The 25,373-nt window shown below is 42.0% G+C and overlaps 1 protein-coding gene across 24 annotated transcripts in view; it reads right to left on the reverse strand.

The window, feature by feature from the left end:
- The window catches only part of mapk8ip3 (mitogen-activated protein kinase 8 interacting protein 3), a 32,100-nt gene that overhangs the window by 2,979 nt on the left and 3,748 nt on the right, over nucleotides 1–25,373 (reverse strand). Inside the window, exons 2-31 of one of the 24 annotated variants that reach the window (XM_023152105.3) lie at nucleotides 23,797–23,917; nucleotides 22,917–22,987; nucleotides 21,062–21,153; nucleotides 19,266–19,289; nucleotides 17,635–17,680; nucleotides 16,600–16,828; nucleotides 16,370–16,472; nucleotides 16,040–16,158; nucleotides 15,227–15,238; nucleotides 14,695–14,712; nucleotides 12,589–12,646; nucleotides 12,205–12,357; nucleotides 11,842–11,899; nucleotides 10,966–11,117; nucleotides 10,605–10,661; nucleotides 10,345–10,515; nucleotides 9,770–9,896; nucleotides 8,420–8,470; nucleotides 7,033–7,122; nucleotides 5,605–5,757; nucleotides 4,218–4,383; nucleotides 3,872–4,069; nucleotides 3,604–3,787; nucleotides 3,329–3,448; nucleotides 2,966–3,046; nucleotides 2,777–2,844; nucleotides 2,140–2,288; nucleotides 1,844–2,015; nucleotides 1,631–1,744; nucleotides 197–235 (exon numbers count right to left, since the gene is read on the reverse strand). In XM_023152105.3, coding sequence (XP_023007873.1) covers nucleotides 197–235; nucleotides 1,631–1,744; nucleotides 1,844–2,015; nucleotides 2,140–2,288; nucleotides 2,777–2,844; nucleotides 2,966–3,046; nucleotides 3,329–3,448; nucleotides 3,604–3,787; nucleotides 3,872–4,069; nucleotides 4,218–4,383; nucleotides 5,605–5,757; nucleotides 7,033–7,122; nucleotides 8,420–8,470; nucleotides 9,770–9,896; nucleotides 10,345–10,515; nucleotides 10,605–10,661; nucleotides 10,966–11,117; nucleotides 11,842–11,899; nucleotides 12,205–12,357; nucleotides 12,589–12,646; nucleotides 14,695–14,712; nucleotides 15,227–15,238; nucleotides 16,040–16,158; nucleotides 16,370–16,472; nucleotides 16,600–16,828; nucleotides 17,635–17,680; nucleotides 19,266–19,289; nucleotides 21,062–21,153; nucleotides 22,917–22,987; nucleotides 23,797–23,917 — 3,196 coding nt within the window. Of the gene's footprint in view, nucleotides 1–196; nucleotides 236–1,630; nucleotides 1,745–1,843; nucleotides 2,016–2,139; nucleotides 2,289–2,776; nucleotides 2,845–2,965; nucleotides 3,047–3,328; nucleotides 3,449–3,603; nucleotides 3,788–3,871; nucleotides 4,070–4,217; nucleotides 4,384–5,604; nucleotides 5,758–7,032; nucleotides 7,123–8,419; nucleotides 8,471–9,769; nucleotides 9,930–10,344; nucleotides 10,516–10,604; nucleotides 10,662–10,965; nucleotides 11,118–11,841; nucleotides 11,900–12,204; nucleotides 12,358–12,588; nucleotides 12,647–14,694; nucleotides 14,713–15,226; nucleotides 15,239–16,039; nucleotides 16,159–16,369; nucleotides 16,473–16,599; nucleotides 16,829–17,538; nucleotides 17,684–19,265; nucleotides 19,290–21,061; nucleotides 21,154–22,916; nucleotides 22,988–23,796; nucleotides 23,918–25,373 lie in introns of all 24 variants that reach the window. The other 23 variants (XM_023152102.3, XM_023152093.3, XM_012921727.4 and 20 more) reach the window with 23 other exon arrangements.

Consider the following 25,373-nt stretch of genomic DNA (forward strand, 5'->3'; position numbering starts at 1 on the left):
AAGTTCAGCAAACTGTGAAATCCTTGCACACAGTGTACTCTGTGACCTTCAGCTAAACTGTTGCACTGCTCAAAGAGCTGGACACGTACCCAGAACAAGCACATAGCAGACAAAGTTTAACAGCAAGTGACATGTTGTATCAGGAGACACGGAGGCTCGACCGGGTGAAAAGGAGGTTAGGAGCGCTCCCACTTACCCCTCAAACCCAGGAGCTGTCCTCGGTGAAGGACCACCGCTACGGGAGGCGGAGGAGAGTGGAGGGAGAGCGGGAGAAAGAGCACAGCAACAGTAACAGTTACGACGGAGAGTTTGTGAAAGGGGTGAAACCACAGAGGGAAGCAAAGAAAAACAGAAGGTGGAGAAAGTTGGGGAGCTGATGGGGAGAAGAAGAAGGAAACTAAAGAGACTGATAGAGAGTGCTGCGGTAGCGGAGAGTGTTTGTGTGGACAAATGAGCCAAATTCGGCCACCTAATGAATTTCCTTTACGGAGGACATTTGACAAGATTGGGTTCATGTTAAGTTTACTGTAGTCCTACCTGCTGAGCTTCAGATTCAGCACACATTCAGTTTGTTTGTCTTCGTTCACTGTCATCTAAATTTCATTTACACTCTTTTTTCCTCTGTCTTTTGCGTAACCTCTGTGCTGCTCCAGTCCTGCCTGTTTATTACAAAAAGAACTAGCTGAGACCAGAAACTGCATTTCCTCTAGGAGCCACTTACCACCAATCGTAGCAGCATGATTGAAAAGGACACAGATTGTGGAGCGCATGCAAGTCAGACTTTAGGAATTCTGCTACTTAAAATCATCATCTCACGAGGCTGTCCTTAACTTAAAACTTGCAAAATCAATTTCATTATAAAGTAAATAAAGTATATTTTGATGATTATGATCATGGTGTTATGTGTGATTGATTAGGAAGTGTCCCTTTCTAATGGATTATTGAACTCATGTCTGTGTGGTTCAGATCATTGCAGAAGTTTTGGTGAGTTAAAGTCCTAGTGTTTAATTATCCAGTATGGGTGTCTGTGTTACACCATGGGGAAGCTGATAAATTAGGACTCCATCACTTCAACCTCATCAGGTTAAAAAAAACAAAAAACAAAAAAAAAACTTTAAAAGTTGAATTTTAAAAATGCAGTTTAAAAGCAGTGGGTGAGGTCACAGTGACTACATAAATATTTGATACTGCTTATAGCTGAGGGTGGAGCTGGTTTGCATGGAGATGCCTAACAAGTGCATTAAACATCTGCTTTGATAGCTTGGGCAGGGTTTCTTTGTAGTGAGTGTGGTTATTACCTCCCTTTGTGTTTATAATGGCTTGCTCCATGAGTAATATAAGTCAAGTTGTGCCCATTTGGTCAGTTTATAAGTTCTTCTTTTATTTTGTAAAGTGCTGTTGTGTTTTTGATTTACTTTTTAACATTTTGGAGGGTAAAATAAAGCCAACTTTATGAACTGTACACTGTACTCCTTTGGGAGCCTGGTCCCGTGCATCAAATGTAACAAACATTTGCTGACAGGTTATCCAGATATTCTGCTGTGTAAACCACCTAAAACTTCAAGTATTTATGACAAATAATCACCTTTGATCCTTTAGGCACCAAAAAATAAAGAAAAAAGACTCATACTCTCTGTCAGTGGGATGGAGATGATGACACCGTTTCCAGTCCCGACCCAAAGACGATTTCCACCAATCAGAAGCGCTGTGATTCGCACAAAAGAGAATCCCAGCTTGCCGGTACCTACAAGACACAACCAGAGTGAGTGGGATGCTGCACAGATCACATGCAACTCCAAAAGTGAAACGTCACACTTCACAAAATAAACTAAGATAAACTCACCCAGCATCTTGCTGACGTATGGCTCTATGTCTACATCCTGGAGGTGCTGGTGCGTGTGCGCATGATAGAGACGCAAGGTTGAATCCAGTCGGATCGACACCCAGACTCCATCACCGATCCAGGCTAGCTGCCGTACCTGACTCTCCCTCCGAGGGTGGGCATCGAAGGACTTCTGCCAAACAGAAAGGATTTAGTGGTGTTTATTATATTATTACAACTAAAAACAACACGTTTGCAGGACTGAAGCTGCAGACGTTTCTTCAGCACAGCGATGCGACAGCGGGCTCGTGCCTCACCTCTATCTGCATGCTCTTTGGCTGAATGACGTGGATCTTGTTCTTGTAGCCGCACCACACTTTATCGTGGACGACGGCCATGCAGCGGATGGAGTGATGAGGTCGGCCGAGGTCCATGAGGTGGTAGTTGGACAAATCCCACTGGCCATCTGATGACAGAAACACACACATTAGCTAAATGTGTTTCTGTGAGTTTTTGCACATCTCTGCTTCATTAAATGAGGTAAATAAAGGGACTGTCCCTGTAACTGTCCTCTGGAAACACTTTGAATCACAGCCTGTTAGACAACTGATGAATCTCAGACAAGAGATTTCTCAAGACCTGAGCTGCCGAGCTAACCTAGCTAACAACAATACTGTGGGTTGAGGCTATTTATTTATATAAAATCAATATATGGAAGAATTAATACAAAGGTAAATAAACATACATATAAATGAAATCATCCCTACATTCCTTTCTAATGTGCATTTTTGTGCCTTTTGTGTCATATTACTGGAGTCATTTATCGACTGCTTTCTCTATCTTTGATTTTGACTGTGCACGCACATTGAACTGGTGGCAACGCTCCAATTCCACCTGCAACCATAACTTCCCCTAACAGACTAACGTCTGGTGTCTCTGTTAAAGTTCGATTACCCTCCGATCTGTGGAATATCGCGAGTGTCCCATCGGCGAGGGCAACCAGCACGCGGCCTTTCACATGCCTGCAATTACAAGGATGGAGATCACTGGACAAACTGAAACTCATAAAAATAAAATCCTCGACTCTGCTTAAAACTATATATAAAAATAAGAGATGCATTGATGTCTTTTTCTTCTTCTTACACCAGACTGAGCACTGAGTCTTTAAGTTTGATGGAGTGGAGACACTTCTTCCAGTTTCCCACAGCTGAGTGGACATAAAGCCTGGAAGGAAAAACAGAATCAGGTTACTCCCGAGCTCACAGAAACTATAAGATGCACAAGATTTATGTGTGTTTTAGCTGGAAGGCACAAGGATAAGGATAAAGTAACTGTAAAGCTGTTATGTTTATCAAAAAGCATCCATCAAATGTTGATTTAAGCTTTAACTTACTCTAGTTGACTCTAATGACTCTAATGACTCAGGGTTAAAAATGCTGAAAAACGCCATAAACTGCTGTGATAGTGGACACTGTGAGGCTTCAGCAGACGTTGTGAGTGACTCACCAGCCATTCTGGGCCCCGAGCCACATGGTGGGGGCCACGCTGGTGTAGTTTTTGGTCTCATCACCTCCATCCTCTGACTCTGGAGGGTGTGATGTTTCCTCCTTGGACTGGCCTGAGCTCCTGTGTGGAAAATTCAGAGTTTCAGGTTCCAAACAGGGAAGTTGATCCACTTTTGATGGCATGCTTACAGTAACTGTTTCCTTCCCTTGTCTGATAACGTGCTATTTAATTTATCCTAGACAATCCTGAGGACTTGTCAGACTTTGACCTCCTACCTATCAGAGGCATCTGCTGGACGAGGCTGAGGATCAGTGAAGACGTGCTCAGTAAACGGTCCCGGAGGTCCAGATCTCATTTCTGTGTTGCTGGCCGTTGACTCGGGAACTTCTGTGGCCTCCGTGGCTTCCTCGGCTGATTGGGCTGGGTGAATCTTCCCATTCATCGGTGGAGCAATGGGAGCTAAAGCAAAATGACACTATGACATCCACACCTCTCACTTTCCTTAAAAGTACATGAGTGAAGGAGTATCTATCATGCGCCCACCTTGTCCTTTGTCCATAATTGGCGTATCTGTGCGAGAGGAACAGTTGCTACGTGCAACGCTGCAGTTGGTGGCGCAGCCGACTAGAGTGATGCCGGCCAACATGCCCTCCACGCTGCCGGTGTCCTCTCCTCCCCCTGCTCCACCTTCACCTGGATCCAACACGATCTCTCCGGCTGGATAGTCGTTCTCGCTGGCAGCTGTGCACAGGCACACACCCACAGACAGACACACAGACGCACTTTAACATATGAAAATGCAAGAAACCCAACATTTACCGCAAAGCAACAAGAAGTTGAAGGCAGTCACATGTTCGAACATCTAACAAAGCAGCACTTCCACTCTCACCTGGCACGCTGGAGATGCAGAGTACATGGGCATTGCAGACATTGAACTGGTCAACCAGTGAGCCGGGCTGGTTGGCATCGATGATGACCACCTTGCTGGCAGAGTGGGTGCTGGTGAGGATCCACACTCGACTGCTCATTGTGTCTGTTTCCTGGAGCTCCTTTGACTGAGGGAGCAAAGGAAAGAGGAGACAAAGATGACAAAGAGAAAGAGCACAGATGTCTTTAAATGATCACTGCTCCCTGATTATTGTGGAAAACGTGACGAGGAAATCTCACAGAAGTGAGATGTGGATAATGTGGACCTGCTGTTGTTAAACTACGTCTCAATACCTGACAACAAAAATGGCATCTTAGACACTTTCCTTCTCTACTCTGCACATTAGATAAACATGGAAAACCCAGCAGAAAATATCACTTCATTGCCGACCAGCTGCGTTACACATTTTCCTAGAGTAGCAACATGAAACAACAAGCTCTGGTTTAACTCTCGTAAAGACGACATGTGACGACCGCCCCTGGACCCTTAATGATAATTAGAACAGATTTGGATTCTTCAAATACAGCAGAGATGAAATATGATAGAAATCACTCAGTTACACCAAGTAGGTGTTCAAAGGGGGAAAGTCCTCTCCACCCCGAAGAGGAGGTGTGGCTTGTTTCCAAACAGCAGCACATGTGCCCATTGTCTCAGTGCTCTAAGAAGCCCTTAGGACAGGGATGTGAGTCGCATACACCACCCTTTTTTTAACTTATTGTAAAAAACACAAATATTTCTATAGCATGCGGTGAAAAAATAGGAACTTTTCTGTCATTTAACTGTTTTTGTATTACTTAAGTAATTATGGTCTCAGGTCTGTATCAGTAGAAAAAGATGTAAAACAGTTAAAAGACCCAAGTTAAATAGTTTTCCACATTTTCCAAAGCTGAGCAGTGGGCCAGATCTGAGGCTTTGAGATGCTTTTATTTCTTTTTGTTTCATAATCGATGGGTCAGTAAAGGAAGCACCGAAGCACCATTCATTAGTATTTGGATAACTCCGCCTGCTCCTACAATGGCTCCTGGACAGATCTTCACTTAATCCTTCTAAGCAGAATTAAATTTGCACACAGCCATGACTCGTGTATGCTATCTAGAATCGTTTTGAGCCGTTAAATGCATCTAAAGATTTTTTTTTAGACAAGAAGACAGGAAACGTGGCGAAAGACATCCAGTAAATGGCCTCACTGCACATTTGCACCCTTGTCTACTCGGTGAGTGAAACCAGCACCAGCAGAAGTATTTTTAGACATACTCTAATCGACTGAGGATAATTCTTGCACATATTAACTTATAGTGTTCTGCGTTAGCCAACATGAATGCCTGTTTTGAAAGCGAGCTGTAATCACCTTCCTCTTCTCGGGAGACGTGTGGTTCTTCTTCTTATCAGCTCCGTCCTCCTCAGCGTGCAGAGGGTCGGTGCTGCACGCTGGTGCTTTCTCTGATGTCTCCTGGCTGCTGACTCTCCATCCTGTCAAATCCACTCCTGCTGCACACCACAGCTACACACATGTGCACACACAGACACACAGGCATAATAAATACATATATACATATTATATTAATATATGTGTTTTCTAAAAGCAAGCAGATGCCTGCAATAGTGACCTTTTTAAAAATGATTTGGAGGCTTAATGTGGCTCCCGGTGCAAGAGTCATAATTTGGGTCTTATAATGTCGCCTTCAGATAGAATAATTATTTATAGCTAAATAACAGAGTTTAGCACAGAGACATTCAGCTCAAGTGCTTTATGATGACTCTGTGAGTGTGGGCTGATCATATTTGATTAGCAGTGACTGAACACCAGCTGTCACCAGATCCTCATGAAAATGTCGCTTGCAGTGAGATAGCAGAAAAGAAACACAAACAAATGTTTTCAGGGCAAAATAATCTGTATAGTCATGTGACTTTGGGTCATGAGCCAGGCTTTTGAGTGATGTGGAGTTCATGATGTGTTCTTTTGAGTCTTAGATGTCTATTATGTACAATATTATTTCCTAGTTCTGTTATATTCTTTCTTAGTTCTCGGTTCTTCCTTAGATGATGTCTGTTTAATGCTCATATGTCCTATTCTGAGTGTCAGTGTTTATGTTTCCTGTTTAGTTTTGCTAGTCTCTCATCTCCTTAGTTAGATTCTGTTCACCTGTGTTTTATTTCCCCCCGGCTGTTTCCGCTCTCTCTTTTACCTCGTGTGTATTTAAGTCCTCAGTTTTCCTCAGCTCTTTGTCGTGTCCTCCACCATAGCTGTGTGTCTCTCTGCCTTCTGTTCAACTCAAATACTTACCTAGTTTCTGAAGTTTTTTGTTATTCCTCTGAATGATCAGCATTAAAAGTTGATTTTAAGTTCACATTATGTCTCTGGAGTCCACTTTCTGCTTTTGCACAGCTAGACTTTGACATTTGAAGTTTTTTTCCCCCCAGTATTGATCATTACAAACGGTTAATTACGGGATACAACATGTCTCGAGATCTCCTTTACTGAAAAGTCTATTCTTGGTTTGTGTGACCTGTGTGCTTCATGGGCAAGTCACTAGAAAATAACTTTCCCCAAGAATGCCATCAACCTCCAGCAACCAACAATCATTGTTCCTTTACAAATGGTTGCCAGATGGTCACAGAGCAGTCTCAGGGCCCGTGTGACTGGGGCAGGCAAGTTAATGTCACATGGTTAGTGGTAATAATTCTACAAAACCTAAACAAAAAGACATTTAACGACAGATCTGAGGTGTTTTTGTTTTTTCACAGAAAACCCTCATCCCTCCTGATTTTCTCCCACCTTCCTGTTGGGATCCTTCTCCACCAGAGGGCGACAGTAAACTGGGACGGGGACATTCTTCATGCGGTTATCCTCTTTCTCGTTGGTTGTCTAAAAGCACAGGTGGGAATTTGTCAGCAGAAAAGCAAAAGCAGTGAATTATCATCTGGTCTCCAGTTTTACTGGACACTGAAGAAAATGAAAACATTCCCAGTATGTGAATGTGCTGTAAACAGCACATACACAGCAAGCATTAAAGGAAAACTCCACTGCTTCTCTCCTATCTGCAACCCTGTAAAGCCTGAACCATGAAATAATTGCCAGACAATTTACATTTTTTAAAAATGGGAGGTTTTTTTTAACCTATAGAATTTTTTTTAAAAGATATGAAATATCAGTTTGCATACATGACTTTTAAGTTTTATAAATCTTGCTACATCTGGCATTTTTGTGCAATTTATTTCTCAAAGTTTGTTAAAAAAAATCACAATGATGATGTAGATGTCTAAAAAATCTAATGTATAAAATAAAACACTTGGCATTACAGGGGGCTAACACAATCTCAACTCCTTTTTCAGTTCCCTGTTTTTCCCAGGATGCCGCAGGGCTGTCCCCAGAGAGCGTGTGCATTATGCATGAGGTGAGACACATAATTTTAGGGTAAAAGCATTTTACCACTTAGTTAAAGCACCTTTATAAGGAGGTGAAATGACTGGCACAGTAAATATACACAGGTGCAAAACAGTGCAGCTCTCTAACCGAAGTATAATCTTTACACGGCTGCTAACATTTGTAGCTCTACTTGAAAAATCGTAATATATTGATAGAATTCTGTTAGCAAAAGGAGTAAAATGAGACATCTAAACATCTCGGGTTGACAAAACTCTGCCTAATGACTTGGTGACTGTGAGTATTTTTCCAAGTGGATTTTTCCTTTAAGATATTGAGATAATGCACAGGAGTAACATCCATATGTTAAGTAGGGCAGGTTGAGACAGACAGAGGTTAGAGGTTAAAAGGTTGCAACACCACTAGCAGAGGGAGAGGAGATCAGATGGAATAAACTCCACAGGAAGGCCTTCATCAAAGAGCAAGGTGTGTAACACATGTATGTTTTCGAAATACAGCCTTTTCTGATTTGCATCATGCTGAAAAACAAAACTATTCATGCATTTCCAGAGGAACAGTGAATGTACTGTACAGTGGCAACCTTTTCCTCACAGAATAGTCTTTTTGTTAAAAGCCTTCACTTGAAGTGCTCAAAATAAAAGTCTTCCTTAAGCATCTGCACGTCTTTCCTCTGCTATTAGCTGTCCGCTGCTGTCTAGGGGTCAGAGCTTTGGTTGGAAGGTTAAAAGGGAGAGGGAGCCATAAAGGCGCATGCTGGCACTCTGTCGGTCTCACTTGCCTGCTGCCTCTTCAGCGGGCTGTCCTGAGCGCTGTCCGTCTGACCACCAGTCTGTGGGAGACCAGAGTTAGAGCCACCTGCCTACCAGCACCTTCTGCACTCTGGCCTTCAAGCTGCACAGAGCCAACCTTAAAGTCCGCTGGCCGAAATTGAAAGCACGCTTCCATGCTGCGAGCTTAAAATCAAACACTGAGGGTTGTCGGCTCGTCTCCGTGCTGATCAGTTTTAAAATCAGCAAACCTCATAAAAGCCAGAACCCAGAATAAACGGATTCCTCTAACAATTATGTATATCCTGATACTCTCACTGGCCACTTTATTAGGTACACCTGTTTCCACATGGCGGGATCTTTGTACATTTATGCATTTAGACAGACGAGCTGATCTGAGTGTTTCACAAATTGATGATCTACTGGGATTTTCCCACACAATCTAAGGTTTACAGAGTGTGGCCCTAAAAAGAGGAAATATCCAGTGATCAGATATTTTTCCATCATGTCAGTAAACAGGAAGTTTGTTAGCTAGTTCAGAGTCAGTCATGCTGTCCAGCATGTCAAGCAAATGCTCACTAAAGTACCAAATGCGTTTAAACCACAGCTGAAAATATTTCCAACCGTCTCGTTTACTTCTGTTGGGTAACTTTAAACAGCTCTGCATGCATTAGCAGACAAACTTCAAAAAGACCACATGTTCTCACTGGCTTTTGCGTACTTTTATTTCCTGTTTATACAAATGCCCCGCAGGGCCAACTAGTGATAATTTCACTTTGAAGCTTGGGTAAGCAAATTTAAAATCACTGAATGAAATCTTCTCTCACTGACAGTGTGCTGCAGAATAATGCTCAATGCCCTCAACTTTCACATATAAGAATTAGCATAAAAAAAAAGAGGCATGTATAGTTTTAAATAAGATCCAGTAGCTGTTCAAAGGTTCAGAAATGACTTCATAGACTGTCTTGATGCATGCTCAGTCATCAGTCATCCAGGTAAGGATCCCAGAAAGTTGATTCTGTTCACACATCCAAGTGACAAAACGTTTCTCCGACTAAAGACGCTGCGTCCAGATGAACAGAATCAAACTTCTGGGACTTTGAATATTGGTTTTACTGAACTTTTAGTAGCAAACGTAATTGAGAACTACTAAGAAATTCATTCAAACCCAAGTAATTGGCACTCTCATTTAATATGGAGATAATGTGGAACCTGGAGTTTTTCACAACTTTACAAAAGATTTTTAAAAATTATTTTGAACGCACTTAAGTATTCACCCTCTTGCCAGTCAATGCTTTGTTAAAATCTTATGTTTCTCCTCATGTGTGTTTTCTTGTTCGCACAGGCAGCACTCTGGGTACCTGTTTGAATCGAGATGGCACGCTCCAGCCGCAGGTCTGCATGATGCCGTCATCACGGCGCACGTGCTCACGAACCTGCCGGTACTGTTCACGGCGTTGCTCTCGGCGGGCCAACATCGCCGAGTCACTGAGGAGAGACGCAACACCGTTACTGGCCAGTCTGGAAGAAGCGGGAGGCAGGGAAGGGAAGAGAAGAAAAAAGCGAAGCGTTAGCAGCCTGGCCAGCCAGCAGCAGGAGACAAAGAGAAGAGAGATGAAGAAGAGAAGGCAAGTAAAAGCAAGTGCAATAACTACCGCCAAGCAATCTTCTAAAATGACTAAAAGTAACGTGCAGTTTAGTGTTTTAAGACATAAAAGAAGAAAATTGGAGGCCTCTGTGTCTGTGTGATTGGGAGGTTGGTGTTTTTGTGGCTTTTGTGTCTTTACCAGACAAACATTTGTGGTCAAAAAACTGCGTTTAAGGGGAAATAAAAGAGGTCTGAGTGGCCACAAGCGAGCGAGCAGCGAGCTGTTTAGCAGACAAGTGTGGGGGTTTAGAGTGATGCGTGATGTGGGGAAGTTCAGCCGCCGCTCACTCTTCAGGGAAGAACTCCAGGGTACGGTTGGAGGTGGAGATCTGACACATGGTGTGGCTGCGTCTCTGAGGGAAACCGGCCGGTGAGGGAGATTTGTAATGGATGTTGACGTTGCAGAACGGCCGCTTGACGGGCGGCGGGCTGGATGATGAGCTGAAGAGACGTGCGAAGCTAGAAGATGGACAGAAAGAGAAATTTGCTTAGGATATTTCTTTTTCTTTTATATCACTATAGAAAGCTGATTAAAAGCAGAATCTCACAATTGCCAGATGGTAGACTTCTTCTTCTCTTGGATGGGAGGATTCTCACGGGATGCTCTGAGGGGGAAAGAGAGATGAAATTAAAATAATAAGACTACTTATAAAAGTTATTTATAGTACTATAATATAACACTTTTAACATTATAAATAGGGCACATGAAGTGAAAACAACTGGAAAGTATAAGAAAATGACAAAAATTGAATAAAAACAGTTAAAAATGCCGTAAAAAATATGATGCCACTCAGAAAAACCACCTCAGAACAACAAGATACTGACACAGAATATGGGTTCACATTTAAGGAAAACTCTGTGTTGACTTTAAGCCCAGAAGCATTTCACTTCCTGTTCTCTCAAGTCTACCTGATCATCTCTGTCCACCGTACGGCCTCCTGCAGCTCCATCAGTCTCTCTTTGTACTGGTTTCTCTCCATCAGCACCCGGGCCATCTCCATCCGGGTAAATCGCCGCCGCTGGGTCATTGTCATGTCGCCGTCTTGCATCGGCGATGAAAACTGGTCACATGAAAGAACAGAGACCTGGTGTTAATTTGGAAATCCCTCTCTACATCAGCCTAAAACTAGCCTGTGGCATATGCATGCACTGGCCACTTTATTAGGTACACCCAATCAACTGGTTGTTAACACAAATATCTATTCAACCAATCGCGTTGCTGTATTTGAGAAAGCGGTGATCTACTGGGATTTTCTCACATGATCGTCTCCAAGTTTTACAGAGAATGGTCCAAAAAAGAGAAGGTGATAGGAACAGTACTTCAAAAAGTGCTTGTATATATGGGCGAATGAGGATTGTTGTACAGAGTACTCGAGTACAGCAGAAAAGCCTACGTGTGCTACTATTGGAAAAACTTTGACTGGTCCACTGTGTCAATTTGTCCTGAAACATTTGGATGGTGGGGTTAGAATTTGGTGTAAACAACATGAAAGCATGGATCCATCCTGGGTAACGCTGGTGCTGGTGGTGCAGCCGACAAATCTGCAGCAACTGTGTGATGTTGTCACTTCAATATGGAGCAAAATCTCTAAGGAATGTTCCCAGCACTTTGGTGAATCTGTGCCACAAAGTAATGAGACAGATCTGAGAGGATAAGATGTCCAAACCAATACTAGACATTTCAGTCTGAAAGCTAACTGAAGACTTTCTATTCTGCTTCTCATATTTGTATAGAGACATGAACGCATCAGTAGTTCAGCCTGAGGCAGGCACAGTTCTACTCACATCATCACCAACTTCATCCTTGGAGTCCCGAGAAGCCCCCAGAGCCTCTGCTCGCAACCTGCAGCCAACAAACAAAAACACAGATTACATACTCCTCCAAAGCAACTACTAAACAATAACATTTGAACTCAATAAAGTGCTAAAGATGCTTATTAGCTAACAGAAATAGAACAGTTAGATGTCGGCATGTCTCATTAAGATCATTTTAATCATTTATGTTGCTGCGGGTTGATTTGATTGTTTTACTGATGATCTTAAAGGTGGGTGTCATGTGAAAAAACCTATTAAAGTCTAAATTACACAAAAGCAAGCACAGCATCCTGCGTCTGTGCAAGGACTCAAACATTCGTTGCTATTTTTTACCTCTTGAGTTCTTCTTCGAGTTCCTTGATTCTGGCATCCACCTTGTTCTTTGACTGTCTCACCGCCTCCAGCTCCTCCCTCAGTACCTCCCTCTCCCCCGACAGCTCGTCCACTTTGGCAATAAGGTCATTTTTGACAATATTTAGAGCATTTCTGCCAAGCAAAGGACAGAAAGGGGATATAGTGGGAAACTACCAGCTGCAATTTCACATTCACATGTAGGGTTTTGGTCTAAGAACATGTTGTATAAGAAAACAGGAGGTAACCATGATCAAGTGTCTCAATACTAAAAACAAATCTTTCAGCGTTTCCTTTGAATGAAATGCAGAAAGGGTGTGACGTTAGCATCATCAGGCGCATATTAGGCTTCACCGAGTCTCTTACTTGGTCTGTAAGAGCTGTTTGTTCTCTGCCAGCATGTTCTCCCACTCCTTGCTCATCCCTGAAACAATCACATTCACATCACTGTTACTCCCCCACAACAAAAATCATAATTTATTTATAAGCCGATCTATTCAATCGACTGATTGATGAGAAAACCATTTATGTGTTAACGCTGCTTTCAAGGCAAACCAAAGTAAGTGTGGGACAAAGGATGAGTTTTCATATAAGAGGTTTAATAAGTTATTAATGATTGAAGTTCTACTATTCACAACAAGGAGAAGTCAAGCTAACAAAGGACTTATCTGTAAAATGTTGGAAACATACTGAGAAATCTTAAAAATAACTCATTGCTCTTATCATTTATGTCTTGAATGTAGACAGAGTAAAGTAGGTTATTTTCACCTTAAACACAAAATCCAAACTAGTTGCAAAATTTTTAAAATTCAGGGTTCATCTTTTAATGATTATAGTATTAGCGTTATCATGCATAAACATGTCATCGTGTTGAAAATTCAATTCTATTTATCGACGTTATTGCCCAAACTGAACTGAAACCCCCCCCCAAAAAAAAACCCAAACATGGAAGCAAAAGCAAAAGCAAAGCTCACATCGACTCAGAGAAACTCTGAGACATGAGAACGCATCAAAAACAAGCAAAACAAAAACGCCAATGGGTCTTTATAGGTGTTACATTTAGTGGATTATATTATACGCTGGATTAAAAGTGTAAGTTTATGTTGTGGTGTGTGATGTCACTGCAGGGATGGAAAAATAACTCCTCAGTATCAGGATGTCATGTTTTAACACTTCTGACAGCAAATTTAAAATGAGCTCAAATTAATTAAAGAATTTCATCCTGAAGAAATAAAAAGAAAGTTTTCACATCATTCAATGCAGACCTGTGAAAAAACTAAGCAGACCCCATGATTCAGTAGAAAAACCTTTAACAGCAATAACTTGAATTAATTGGTTTCTGTATGACAGTCTGGCCTACTCTTTTTTACAATGTTGCTTCAGGTCATCGAAATTTGTGAGCATTTGTTTATGCACAGCTCTCTTATGGTCCCACCACAGCATTTCAGTCAAAACCTTGAGTCTGGACTGGACTGGTTCATTGCAACACCTTCATTCTTTACTTTTTCAGCCATTCTGTTATAGATTTGCTGCTGCGCTTGGAATCACTGTGCCATGACCCAGTTTGAGCCGTCTGACAGATGCTTCACACTTGACTGTAGAATATTTTGGTTGACTCAATGACTTTAAGGTGTCCAGGCTGAGAAACAAGCCCAAAACATCACCCCTCCACCACCGTGCTTGACAGCTGGTATGAGTTGTTGGTGCTGTGCAATATGAGAAAGTATCTCCATACTTGTTCAGTCTTTTTCTAATTGTACTGTCATTATCAGTAACATTTAACATGCCTATAGACGCCTATAGAATTTCCTGAGACATTCACTCATGGGAAGATTGGCATCTGTCTTGAATGTTTTCATCTTTCTCACTGTAGAATTAAGTTGTTTGGAAATGACCTTTTAACCTTTCCCAGATTGTTGGGCATCAACATTTACTCCTCGAAGATCATCACTGATGTCTTTCCTCCTTAGCGTTCCTCCAGACCAGCAAACTGCCAAAACCTCTGCTTTGATGGAGGTGCTCACATTCGCCGATGATCAGTTAGTCAAGTGCATTTGCTTGGCAGCTACTGACCCTCTTAATTCCCACTGAATCACAGGGTGATTGAATCACATAGTTCTTGAACTGCACACAGTCATATGAAAACTTTCTTTATCACATGACCGCTTTTGAGCTCATGCATTTCTTAATTTGTTATCATTGCCTGACTCTCTTTTGTTATTATATCTTCCACTATATATACATTTAGTATTTGTTTGAATAAGAGCTCTGCAACATCTCTTTAACACTGGATTATTTTAATGTTCTATAATATCCGAAAGATTTACTGCAATTACCGAAGGATGATAACATTTCAGGCATATGAGGAATAAAAAAAATGACAGAAAATATAAATAAGAAGCCACATAACATAAACAAACAGAGGGATGTGAAAGCTAAAGCAAATGTGAGCGCAGGCATGGGGCGCCTTACCTAAGAAATCATCAGGGACTGGAAGCAAAACAAGGAGAGAAGAAAAGGAGACGAGAGAAAAGAGGAAAGGGTGAAGATTAGAGATGGAAAAAAGAAAAGGAAGAACGGGAAGAGAGGAGAGAAGACGCTGATAAGCATTTATTGATTTGGTTTTTAGGCATGGCTACAGAACCAAAGGACAATCTGACCTTTATATCATCAAATCTATTAGAAAGACCCACTGAAAGGACCCACCACTGAAATCCTCACTGAAAATTAAACAGGGATGGCTTCTAGTAATAAAATATTATAAAAATAAAATATTAACTGCTACTTCACCGCTACCTCAAAGGACTGGAACTAAACCACTGCACTGCTTGCTAATTGACACTTGTCATCTACTAGCATAGCATCACAATAACTCCAAAGTTACTTTGTTATCAATTATATCCACTGATTAGCATCTACTTTTAAAAGTGGATTTTGGAAAGTAGAGAGGAGTTGAGAGAGTTAAGAGAAAACAATACCAACCAACGTGTGTTCAGATACACACCTGAGAACTCGCCTATGGGTGTCACCGGCAGAAGCACATAAAAGGGGAAAAAAGGAAATGGGTGAGAGGTTAACAGATGGACAAGGAGACGGGGTCAGAGTGCGCTTCCTGCTTCTGTAACATAAAACTCAGGGATAGTGAGTCAATACTGATACACAAAATCTCCCAGAATCTCCCAGTGTGAATAAGCCCAAAATGGGGTGTGTGCGATAGTGGGCATCTAAACTGAGTAATGTGAACATAAGTGACAAAAACATCTGTTCAAATCTGCTCCATTTACTGTTCCTCTGCCCCTAAAACTGCTGTAAAAACAAGAGCAAAGTATAACAAAGACAAACAATGAAAGAAAAAGTGCATGGATGTGTGAGATTGTGTGTTTTTTAGGATGACTGTGTGGTGATGCAGACGTGCGCTGCAGCGCCCCATGCAAGACAAAGAATGTAAAGTTAGTGCAGCGGCAGATTCGCACAGCCTCGCATGGAGCTCGGAGCCTGCAGTGCAAAGAAAATACAAATGCTGGCTCTGTGTAACACGCGCACACAGCACATGCATCTGCCCTTATTTTCTCTATTTAGAGTGCAATAACATGGCATATTGGCCTGTTAGCTTATAGTAAAAGTCACCCTGGGAGGACGAGGTAAAGATGGCGCTTTTATTTGTTTTCAAGTATCTCCTCTGAAGTAAATCATGTGCTGCTGACCAGCATTGCACTTTCATGGGAAAATGATTTATCTTTCAGGCTTTGGGGCTCTTGGATTAGGGTGTCAATAATGAATACATCAAAACATACTGAAACCAGAATCCTGTTCTTACCCAGCAGCTCAGCACCTGCATCCACATCCCCAATGATGTCCGACTTGGCGTCTTTGATCTCGTGGTAGAGAGAGTCTGTGTTGATGCCGAAGGCCTCGTTAACTATGCCCTGGGAGGGGCTGAAACACATGAAAACACATTTATTTTTCATATATTTATTTATTTAATAAATATATAATATAATGCTGTTGACACGCAGGACTAATCCATCAAAGCTCTGACCACCTAAAGGATTTCTAGACCTGTTTCTGTCTTTGTTTTGACAGGAAAACATGGATGTTGATATCCTTTTACACTGTGTGCTTAAAGCAGCTACACTGTTGCTTGTACCTGTTTCCTCCTCCATAAATACGGGGGTCCAGACACATATCCAGCTCTGGTGTAGAATCGATGAGCTCCTGAAACTCCGACCACTCGTCGCTGCTTCCCATACCTGGAAGAGCAGAGTACCGAGTGTGGCTGTCTGAACGTTTTGTGAGCAACTCTGCAATCTACTGACATTTTATGCAGCGTAACTTCAAACCTCTGAAGTGAGGACACGCTCAGTGACATCCTCTTACCGATGCTGACATTCCTGGTTTCCTGGGAAACCTGCACCTCCATATTCCGGCTGAGACGCTTAGCGCTTTTCCTGCGGTTTCCAGGCCGCGTGACGTCAAAGTCGTGCCCGTGGAAGCTCTCGTTGATGGGGGTGACTGTGGCGGACGGGACAGAGGAGGTGGGTGTGTTGGACTTACTTCCTGTGCTGCTGGGTGTGGCCGCCACCGAGTCCGACTCTGATCCGTCCTCCTTGGTGAGACACAAATGACATTATATGAGCATCGTGCAATGAAAGAAGGCCGGGGATGTCTCTTACTTTGCTCACTGATTGTAAAGTTGGGAATTTTCTGCTGTTTTATTTTGGGAATGGGTTTAAACATTTATCTTAGATAACAAATAGGTAAAGTGACGGGGCTAAATATGTAAGGCAAAACACATTAGACTCTTGTGGATAAAAAAAATTATGCTGAGTCATTTAAATTGTATTGAGTATATTAAAATTCTAAATTGTGTGTTTCAGACTGAGTTCAAGGAAATGGGGTTTCCTTGGATAACATATGAAGCACTGTATGCTGTCAGTTTATATGAACATTAATAAACATGAGCTTAAACTTTGCGTAAAAGCGTAAACTAAAACACGACACAAAAAGCAGCTTCACAACGCCACAGTAAAATAAGGACACAAGAAAAAACTGCATGAAGCCAAAAACAAACATCTAACGGCGGTCCCTGCTTGCTTGGGTCAACATATCGTTTATACCTAACTAATTAGATTAAAAAACAACAACTGAGATTTCCAATGCAAAATTAATTTCCTCAAAAGTGACACAAGCAGGCGTGGGAGGGGAGGTGGTCCGTGTGGGTGTGGCCGGCAGCAGTAATGCCAGCCTCTCCCCCTTTCCACTCCCCAGGCTGCTGTTATGGCCGAGGGAGGAGGACAGGGCCATTTTCTGTCCCACCTGGTAGGCAGAGCTGAAGGTAGAGTGGCCGAGCTCGCTGACCTGCCAGATGTCTTTCCCGGGAATCATCCTAGCCCCCCCGAGTCCCCCACGTACCATGCCATCAGGGTACAGGCTCAACGATGGTGGGCGCTCTGCTTTGCTGCTGGAGGAGGAGACACAGAGGTGGTGGAGATTAGGTGAGACTGCCTCTTGGTTATTTCAGTGTATCATATTCAGTGCCCTTCCCCCCCGGGGTGCTGGAGCTCACTCTGGCAGGCATATAATGCAAAGCAAAACCAGTTTTTTAAGTCTGTGCCTGGGTTAAACTATAGCCCAAGAATGTCAAACTCACTTTACACCGTGGCCACATGCAATTCACTTTGATCATACTATTGAAAACTCAACCCTTTGTCAATTTAAAGCCTTTTTACTGCACCTTTAAAAATCCAGAGATATCTTAAATATAGGAAAAAGAAGTGCACTTCAACAGTTCAATTCAGTTTTTCTACAGGATGAAATGCTAAAATGCCTAAACATAAATGCTTTTCTATCATTAACATTGAAAAAAACAAAAAACTAGTGCTGTCAGCGTTAATCTCTTTAAAATGGCGTTAACGCCATGACTGCATTAACGCGGCAAATCTCCGTTAACGAGTTACCGCGGATCGCCCCGTGCATGGGGCTGGACAGCGTCAACGCATTAACAAGCTAACCGCGCTAACACGTTTCTGTCTTTTAATAGCTTAACTCTTACTTGTCTGCTTTAGAATAGTATGAATGGCATTTGGGGAGGTCTTTATCAGTAGGAAAAGCCCTACAAAAAGCTCTATGAATGTATAGTTAGTCCAAAATCTTTCCCCCCTCCACAGTTTGTATCCAATGGGCCAGACTGGAGTTTTTGTTGGGCCGATTCTGGCCCCGGTATCTTATGTTTGACACCCCCGCTATAGACAGTCACTCACACTCTCATTCATGACTCTTTGTTGCTGTCTCTGTACAATAAAGGTGAAGCTGTCAGTTAGCTTAGCTTAGAGTGCTATTTTGTTTCAGTCCACAGGCAAAAAGATCCACCAACTGTTTTAGCTAGCAGCAGAGGCTCCACATCATGACCTCCAAAAACTGCTAAAACAACAGACTGATGGTTTAACACTTGGCTTTTTTATAGATTTAACCCCGTACATGTAAACTAATGAGTTTTAGATGTGCTATGGCTTTGTTGCTGCCTTTGGAAAGGTCCAGACTAGCTGCACCATGTGTTTGTGTGAAGCTACACTAACCTTTGGTTTAAACATCACAATTACTGCCCAGACATGACAGCATTGATCTCACTAATCCCAACAAAAAGCATCCAAAGAAAAAACAACCTCAGATCCTGATGTTTAAAATTATATATAACAAAGCAAAAGACAAGCAGGACAGGCAGACAGACAGACGGGGGACAAACTGACTGGCAGAAACACATGAGGGAGAAAGAGGAGAAGGTAGGGGGAGATATCGGGAAAATATGCTTAACATGACCCTTGATCCATTCCTTAGTCCTTAATTTAAGATTGAAGTACAACATCACTGATGCATCCAACATAATAAATAGATGTTTAAAGCATCGGTAACTAGCAAATTAAGTGCATTAGGGAATACTTTCATCCATAAAGTGTGGAAGCGCAGCAAATATAAGGGGAGGGATATTTTTAATTCAGACTCGAGGGAAGCGGAGCGAGGCAGTCGAGGAATCATGTTGGATTTACCTTTTCCTCCATGTGTGTCGTTGACTGTGCAAACAGCAGCACAGAGAGCAAGCCAGCAAGACAGACAAGACAGACACTGATTAGAGAAGGACAGGAGACAGGAACATGCCATGACGCATAACACCGCACAAACAAACACGCACTTTTACACATTTAGTTAAACTACAGTTTGTTTCGTTTTTTCTGCACATCTTCACTGTCTTGTCTTTAAAACTGCTTCGGATAATCAAATGTTCACTTTATTAATTCTGAACACCCCAGCAGGACTCCCATAACCACCTATAACACTGTCCTCATGCATTCTCCAGTAATAAGCACAGTTGATGAAGACTTGCAGGATTGAGATGCATTTCATTAGACGCTGTAGCCGAATTGACTTTAGAGATACACGATACACAGTGGCATGGAAAGCTTTGAGCACGACTGGTCAAAAGTTCTGTAACTGCATTACTTAGTGAGGAAAAAATGAGCTGAGGTGAAGATGAAATATTCTCTTTAACGTTTAAAATCTGGTGTTTTAACTTTTTGGTGTTTAACTTTTTCTAGTGTCTCAGTTTTTTGGGGCTCTGGCTTGTTCACAGTCATGGTTAAGAAAGGCCAGCGGAAGCAAAGTCCTGTCCCAGCAGCTTAATGGCAGCAAGACGATTAAAGTAATTGATGTCCAAAAAGGAGGAAAAGTCAACAAAAATACAGCAAACTCAATCAGAGCCTCGGAGAAATGGCAGCTAGTGACAATACTGGAGGTTTTGTTTAGTTCAGAAAGAAAAAGAAAACTTTCTGGAACAATTACAAATCAAACCCTTCTCTCACTTCAACCCTTCAACAAGATTTAGGAGACTCTGGAGCACAGATATAATCATCACAGGGAAGTTATTGAAGGGAAATCTTTCCTGCATACTTAACACAAAGTTGCATCAAAACTTTGCAAATGCCAAAAAAGGAAAGGGGGAAAAAAGGGTGCAGATTATCACCATGAGACCATCTCTGCAACTGTTCGGGGTTGAATCAATAATGTTTTGGATTCATTTTGCAGCCACTGACATTGGACATCCACTCGTAGAAGGACAAATGGATTCAATTAAAAACCTGCAAATATATCACTGTTTAAAAAAAGAAAGAAGAAAAACCGCAAGCTGAAGGTTTTGCTACGACTTTTATGGTCATCTGTAACCTAAACATAGTCGGTCACAGTCTTTCGGTAGACTTCAAGAGAACCTGCATGCAAGAATCTCACAGTTTGACACCTTTTACAGGAAAAATAGGCTAAAAAATCGAAACTAAAACTAAAAGATAGGTACTGCTGAAAGCAAGCTCATCATTTACTCAATTGATTATTTACAGTATCAGAAGTCTGGAGCAAACTTCTTGCATGCCTTTCACTGTGGGTATTTTATGAGTTAGTGGACATATTGCTAAAAGTGACTAATCTGGAGCCTAGGTAGGCAGCTACACCAGATGTCCCGCTCCTCTTCTAGCTGTCGAGCCCATGGGATTGGCCCTGGCTCAACACAACAAGCTGGCACATTAAAGTCAAACTTCCTTCGTTTTTCTAATTATTTTCCACAGAGGTTTATAATGACTGTTGTGTCTGTTTGCACATCGCCTCTCCTCTCTGTTAGCGGGACACGGCAGCTGTTCAGTGTGGCTGATGACAAACGGCGCCAGCTTCAACACAAGAAATGTGCTGCAACACGAAAAGCCTGATAGATCTGTGCAAAACATGATAGTTCAGATCCACAGAAACAGACAATTACACACACACAGAATATAAATGAAAGAAAAAACAAAACACTCACGATCGTCCACAGCCGGTGCCTTCTGATTGGCTGTTACTCCCCGCCTGCTGCATTTTGGACCGCTCTATGTGCTCGACGTACGTCTGGATCATCTGTGATCCAAGAAATCAAGAACAAAAAATCGTTTTGAGAACAACCGGAGAGCAGGGCAATATCTATCTTTCTTACACTATATTTTACACTATTTATTTATTTATTGTACTTTTGCTTATAGTATCTTGTGGTGTTATGTAACTGAATGTTGTGCATTATGAATGTAAAAGCCCAGCAAGGAATAAGAGTTAAAAATTAGCAATAGCTATAAATGTCAGTTTCATGCTCCATATTGGTAGCATGCTATAGTGCTAATGCTAAGTATTCAGTCAACCTTCCAGACTGTTGAATTCAGGTGTTCCAATCACTTCCATGTTCACAGGTGTATAAAAATCAAGCACCCAGGCATGCAGGCTGCTTCTACAAATATTTGTGAAAGAATCTGTCGTTCTCACGGGCTCAGTAAAATCCAGCGTGGTACTGTGATAGGATGCCACCTGTTCACACATGAAATTTCCTCACTACTAAATATTCCACAGTCAGCTGTTAGTGGTATTATAACAAAGTGGAAGCGACTGGGAATGACAGGAACTGAGAGCAGGGTCAGCCGATGCAGAGGCGGATAGTGTGCAGAGGTCGCCAACTTTCTGCAGATTCAATCGTTAAAGAACTCCAGACTTCATGTGGCCTTCAGATTAGCTCAGAGCAATGTGTGGAGAGTTTAACAGTTCCATGGAAACAGCTGCATCCAAGCCGAAGTGACGAATCACGCTTCACTGTCTGACAATTCAATGGATGAGTCTTGGTTTGGTGGTTGCCAGGACAACGGTACTTGTCTGACTGCACTGTACCAAGCGTAAACCTTGGTGGAGTGAGGATAAAGGTGTGGGGATGTTTTTCAGGAGTTGGGCTCAGGCCCTTAGTTCCAGTGAAACGAACTCTTAATGCTTCAGCATACCAAGACATTTTGGCCAACTTCATGCTAACGAATTTAAGGGAACAGTTTTGGGTCCCAGATGGTCCAACATGACTGTGCACCATTGCACATAGCAAGCTCCATAAAGTTGTAGATGAGGAAGTTAGGTGTGGAAGAACTCAACTAGGATGCACAGAGTCCTGACCTCAACTCAACAGAAAATCTTTGGGATGAATTAGAGCGGAGATTGTGAGCCAGACCTCGTCAGTGTCTGAACTCACAAATGTGCTTCGGGAACAATGGTCAAAAATTCCCATAAACACTCCTAAACTTGTGGAAGTCTTCTTCCCAGAAGAGGTGAACCTGTTATAGCTGCAAAGGGTGGGCCAACATCATATTAAACCCTATTGATTAAGAACAGGATGTTACTCAAGTTCAAATGCGTGCGAAGACAGATGAGCAAATACTTTGGGCAATATAGTGTATGTTGAACCACATCGTCTTCTTTAAATAAATACATTGACAATATAAAAGATTAGAGTTATTTCATGATTGACCTATAATCTACTACACACTGTGTTTTGTGAATTAATGGATAACCAGACTGATGGGGGTCAAAAGTGCTTTGAATACTTCACATATATCACACATATTTAGATACTCTGAGTTGTAGAAAACAAAAAAACACCATTCTGCTTCTTTTACTGAAACATCGCTCATGATGGCTGTATCATTCAAGCTTAGTATCATGAATATTTGAAATGACTGTGAGCATGTTTGGTGGATTATGCCGATATGGGGCCTAATGTGTAATAAATCCTAGCTAGAAATCAAAAAGAAAAGAGTAGGTGTTCAGCAGAATATCTAACTCTTGTGATTTCACAGGAGGGCCCAAGGTTTGCTCACCTCAGTGTGGCGCTGATGCAGAGCGTTGTACTCTTTCTTCATGTCTGACTCTCGCTCTTCCAGCCGAGTGACTGTGAAGCAGACGGACACAACATCAACTTCAGCAGCAACAAGAACAAAAGTACATTTAAACAGCAGTGACGTCCAGCTCACTTTATAACCTTTCACCAATTAAATGGACATGAAGTATCATTTTGGATTGCATAGTAGGAGTGCAAAGTTATGAAATTGAAATGATTGCAAATTTATGTTTGCCTGCTTGTATTTAAATTGCTGCACTATTTAATATAGTAATCATTGGGGGAGAAACAAAGAAACATTAAGGGTACAGTGGATCCCCGCAAACATACAAATAAATAAATCCCAAAGCTAACTGGATGCCTGTATTTATAATGTACAGCAAAGAAAATCAGTGTTTCATTTCAAAATCAACCAAAGTCTAAAAATACATCCTGAGCGTGTCTACTTCTCTTTCTGCCTTCCCTTCAAAACTACAGTGGAAATGTATCCTGGAGCCTCTGTGTTATCTCTCCTGCTGTCCTCCTTCTTACACACACACACACACACACACACACACACACACACACACACACACACACACACACACACACACACACACACACAGCTGTTAAACACTATTTCCAGTGTTTTGAATGAGCCTCAGCAGCCACATGTACAGCATATTCTATTAGACAGGACAGTGTAGTGTAGACAGGAAGGCAGTGGAGAAAAGCGGGAGCACGATGACCTTCAGAGGACAGCCTGGGGCGGACTCAAACCCAGGACCCTGCAGTAAGCAGTACAACCTTCGGTATAAGGGTCACCCTTTGAGCCAGGTGTCCTACATGCACTGCATATAACATGACATCTATGCACTCACTCTGGTCAGAATAGTTCTTTGCCTTCAGCTCCAGCTGTTTCCCCTGTAGCTCCAAAAACTCCACCTGTATCTGCAGGTCCTTCTTCTCAGCCTCCAGTGAATCCTCAAATTCAATAAATTTCTGATAAAAGGCAAACAAGAGAAAAAAATAGACTGAGAAATTAATTTACAGACTCTAAAAGCGAAAGGTCACATAAAATTTGCATTTTTGTTATAATTCATATGAAGGGAAACAGCATATCATTTTACTTCATATTGTCTATGAATTACATAATTGTTCATATCAGCTTCAGAGCAGTGTGTTTTCAGGATACATCGGGGCTTTTGTGCACATGTCAAAAAATGAAAACTGAACTCACTTTACATGTGGTTATATGTGCCAGTAGTATCTGTGTATTATGGTAAAAGTATTTCACAGTTTGTCTGTAATAGATTTATCTCACAATACAGGCAGAAACACAGAGCTGCCTACTCCCCCCGCCATGCTGCCTGTTCCATTTTTTTAAATAAAGCTGCTCACAATGACGTCCTTTTTTCCGCAAGTCCACAAAGTCTTAATACGGTAATCCTCTGACTGCAGACAGACCTTGGAAACACCAACGTGCAGCAGATACACGCTACACAAAATAGCAAGCACTGCAACACAACAGCACTCTGAAAATACAACCAGTGCTGATGCTGTACCTAAAGCATTAATTGCAGGGAATGAACAACACTTGTCATTGACACATGTAGAAATATCTCCACGGCTACAGGGAAAAGGTCACTAAAGAATTTAACCAAGTTTAATGAGTTACCGAAAATGTGGCAAAACACACCCTGACCCACGCAGCACAGTAAACAACACTAATGCTGTGGTCTCCTTGCAGCTTTAGCAGAAGGAGAATGTGAAATTCTTGGAGAAATTGCAGAGTGATTGCTGCAGCATTCTTGTAGCTGCTGCAGTTTTTGCACTGTACTCATGGTGCAGGAAGAGCAAACCTCCAGCCTTGTCACTGCTGAACATCCACAGCATTAACATACTATAGATTCAATGATAAACGACCGAGTTTACGCATCAAAACACTGTCTTTGTGACACACTAGATGTCTTTGTTTTTCGCTGAAACAAAACACAGCAATATCTTTCGTCCTGCCCCCCTCAGACTGGGAAGGTGCCCTTCAAGTCCATCCCTCTATCCCCCATGCCTTTATCTGCACGAGGCTCCTAAACCCGTGCAAGTAAAGGCACATCGCTTTCCATTAAAATGCAGTGTTAGTGAGGCACAGCTTGCAGTGTGCACTGGTGTAACTACAGAAGCAAGAAAAACACGGTGCATTCTCATAAATAACTTTAAACTGTGCGAACAGCACTCAGACAGGTAACGTGACACAGCGTAGGAATGAACGTTTGCGCGGTCCAGTCGGAATAATTCTCATTAAGCAATCCTGCGATGTGTGACAAGTGAAACTAAGGAGCTTTCCTGACAAACTGACTCTAAGTGTGACTGCAGTGTGGTCACACGCTCAACTGTGACCACACTGATATCTGAGGAGTTATATCTGAGTGATATCTGAGGAGGGTGTGAAGTCACAACA

Source organism: Maylandia zebra, linkage group LG4, assembly GCF_041146795.1.
Source record: "Maylandia zebra isolate NMK-2024a linkage group LG4, Mzebra_GT3a, whole genome shotgun sequence".
NCBI classification, from domain to species: domain Eukaryota; kingdom Metazoa; phylum Chordata; class Actinopteri; order Cichliformes; family Cichlidae; genus Maylandia; species Maylandia zebra.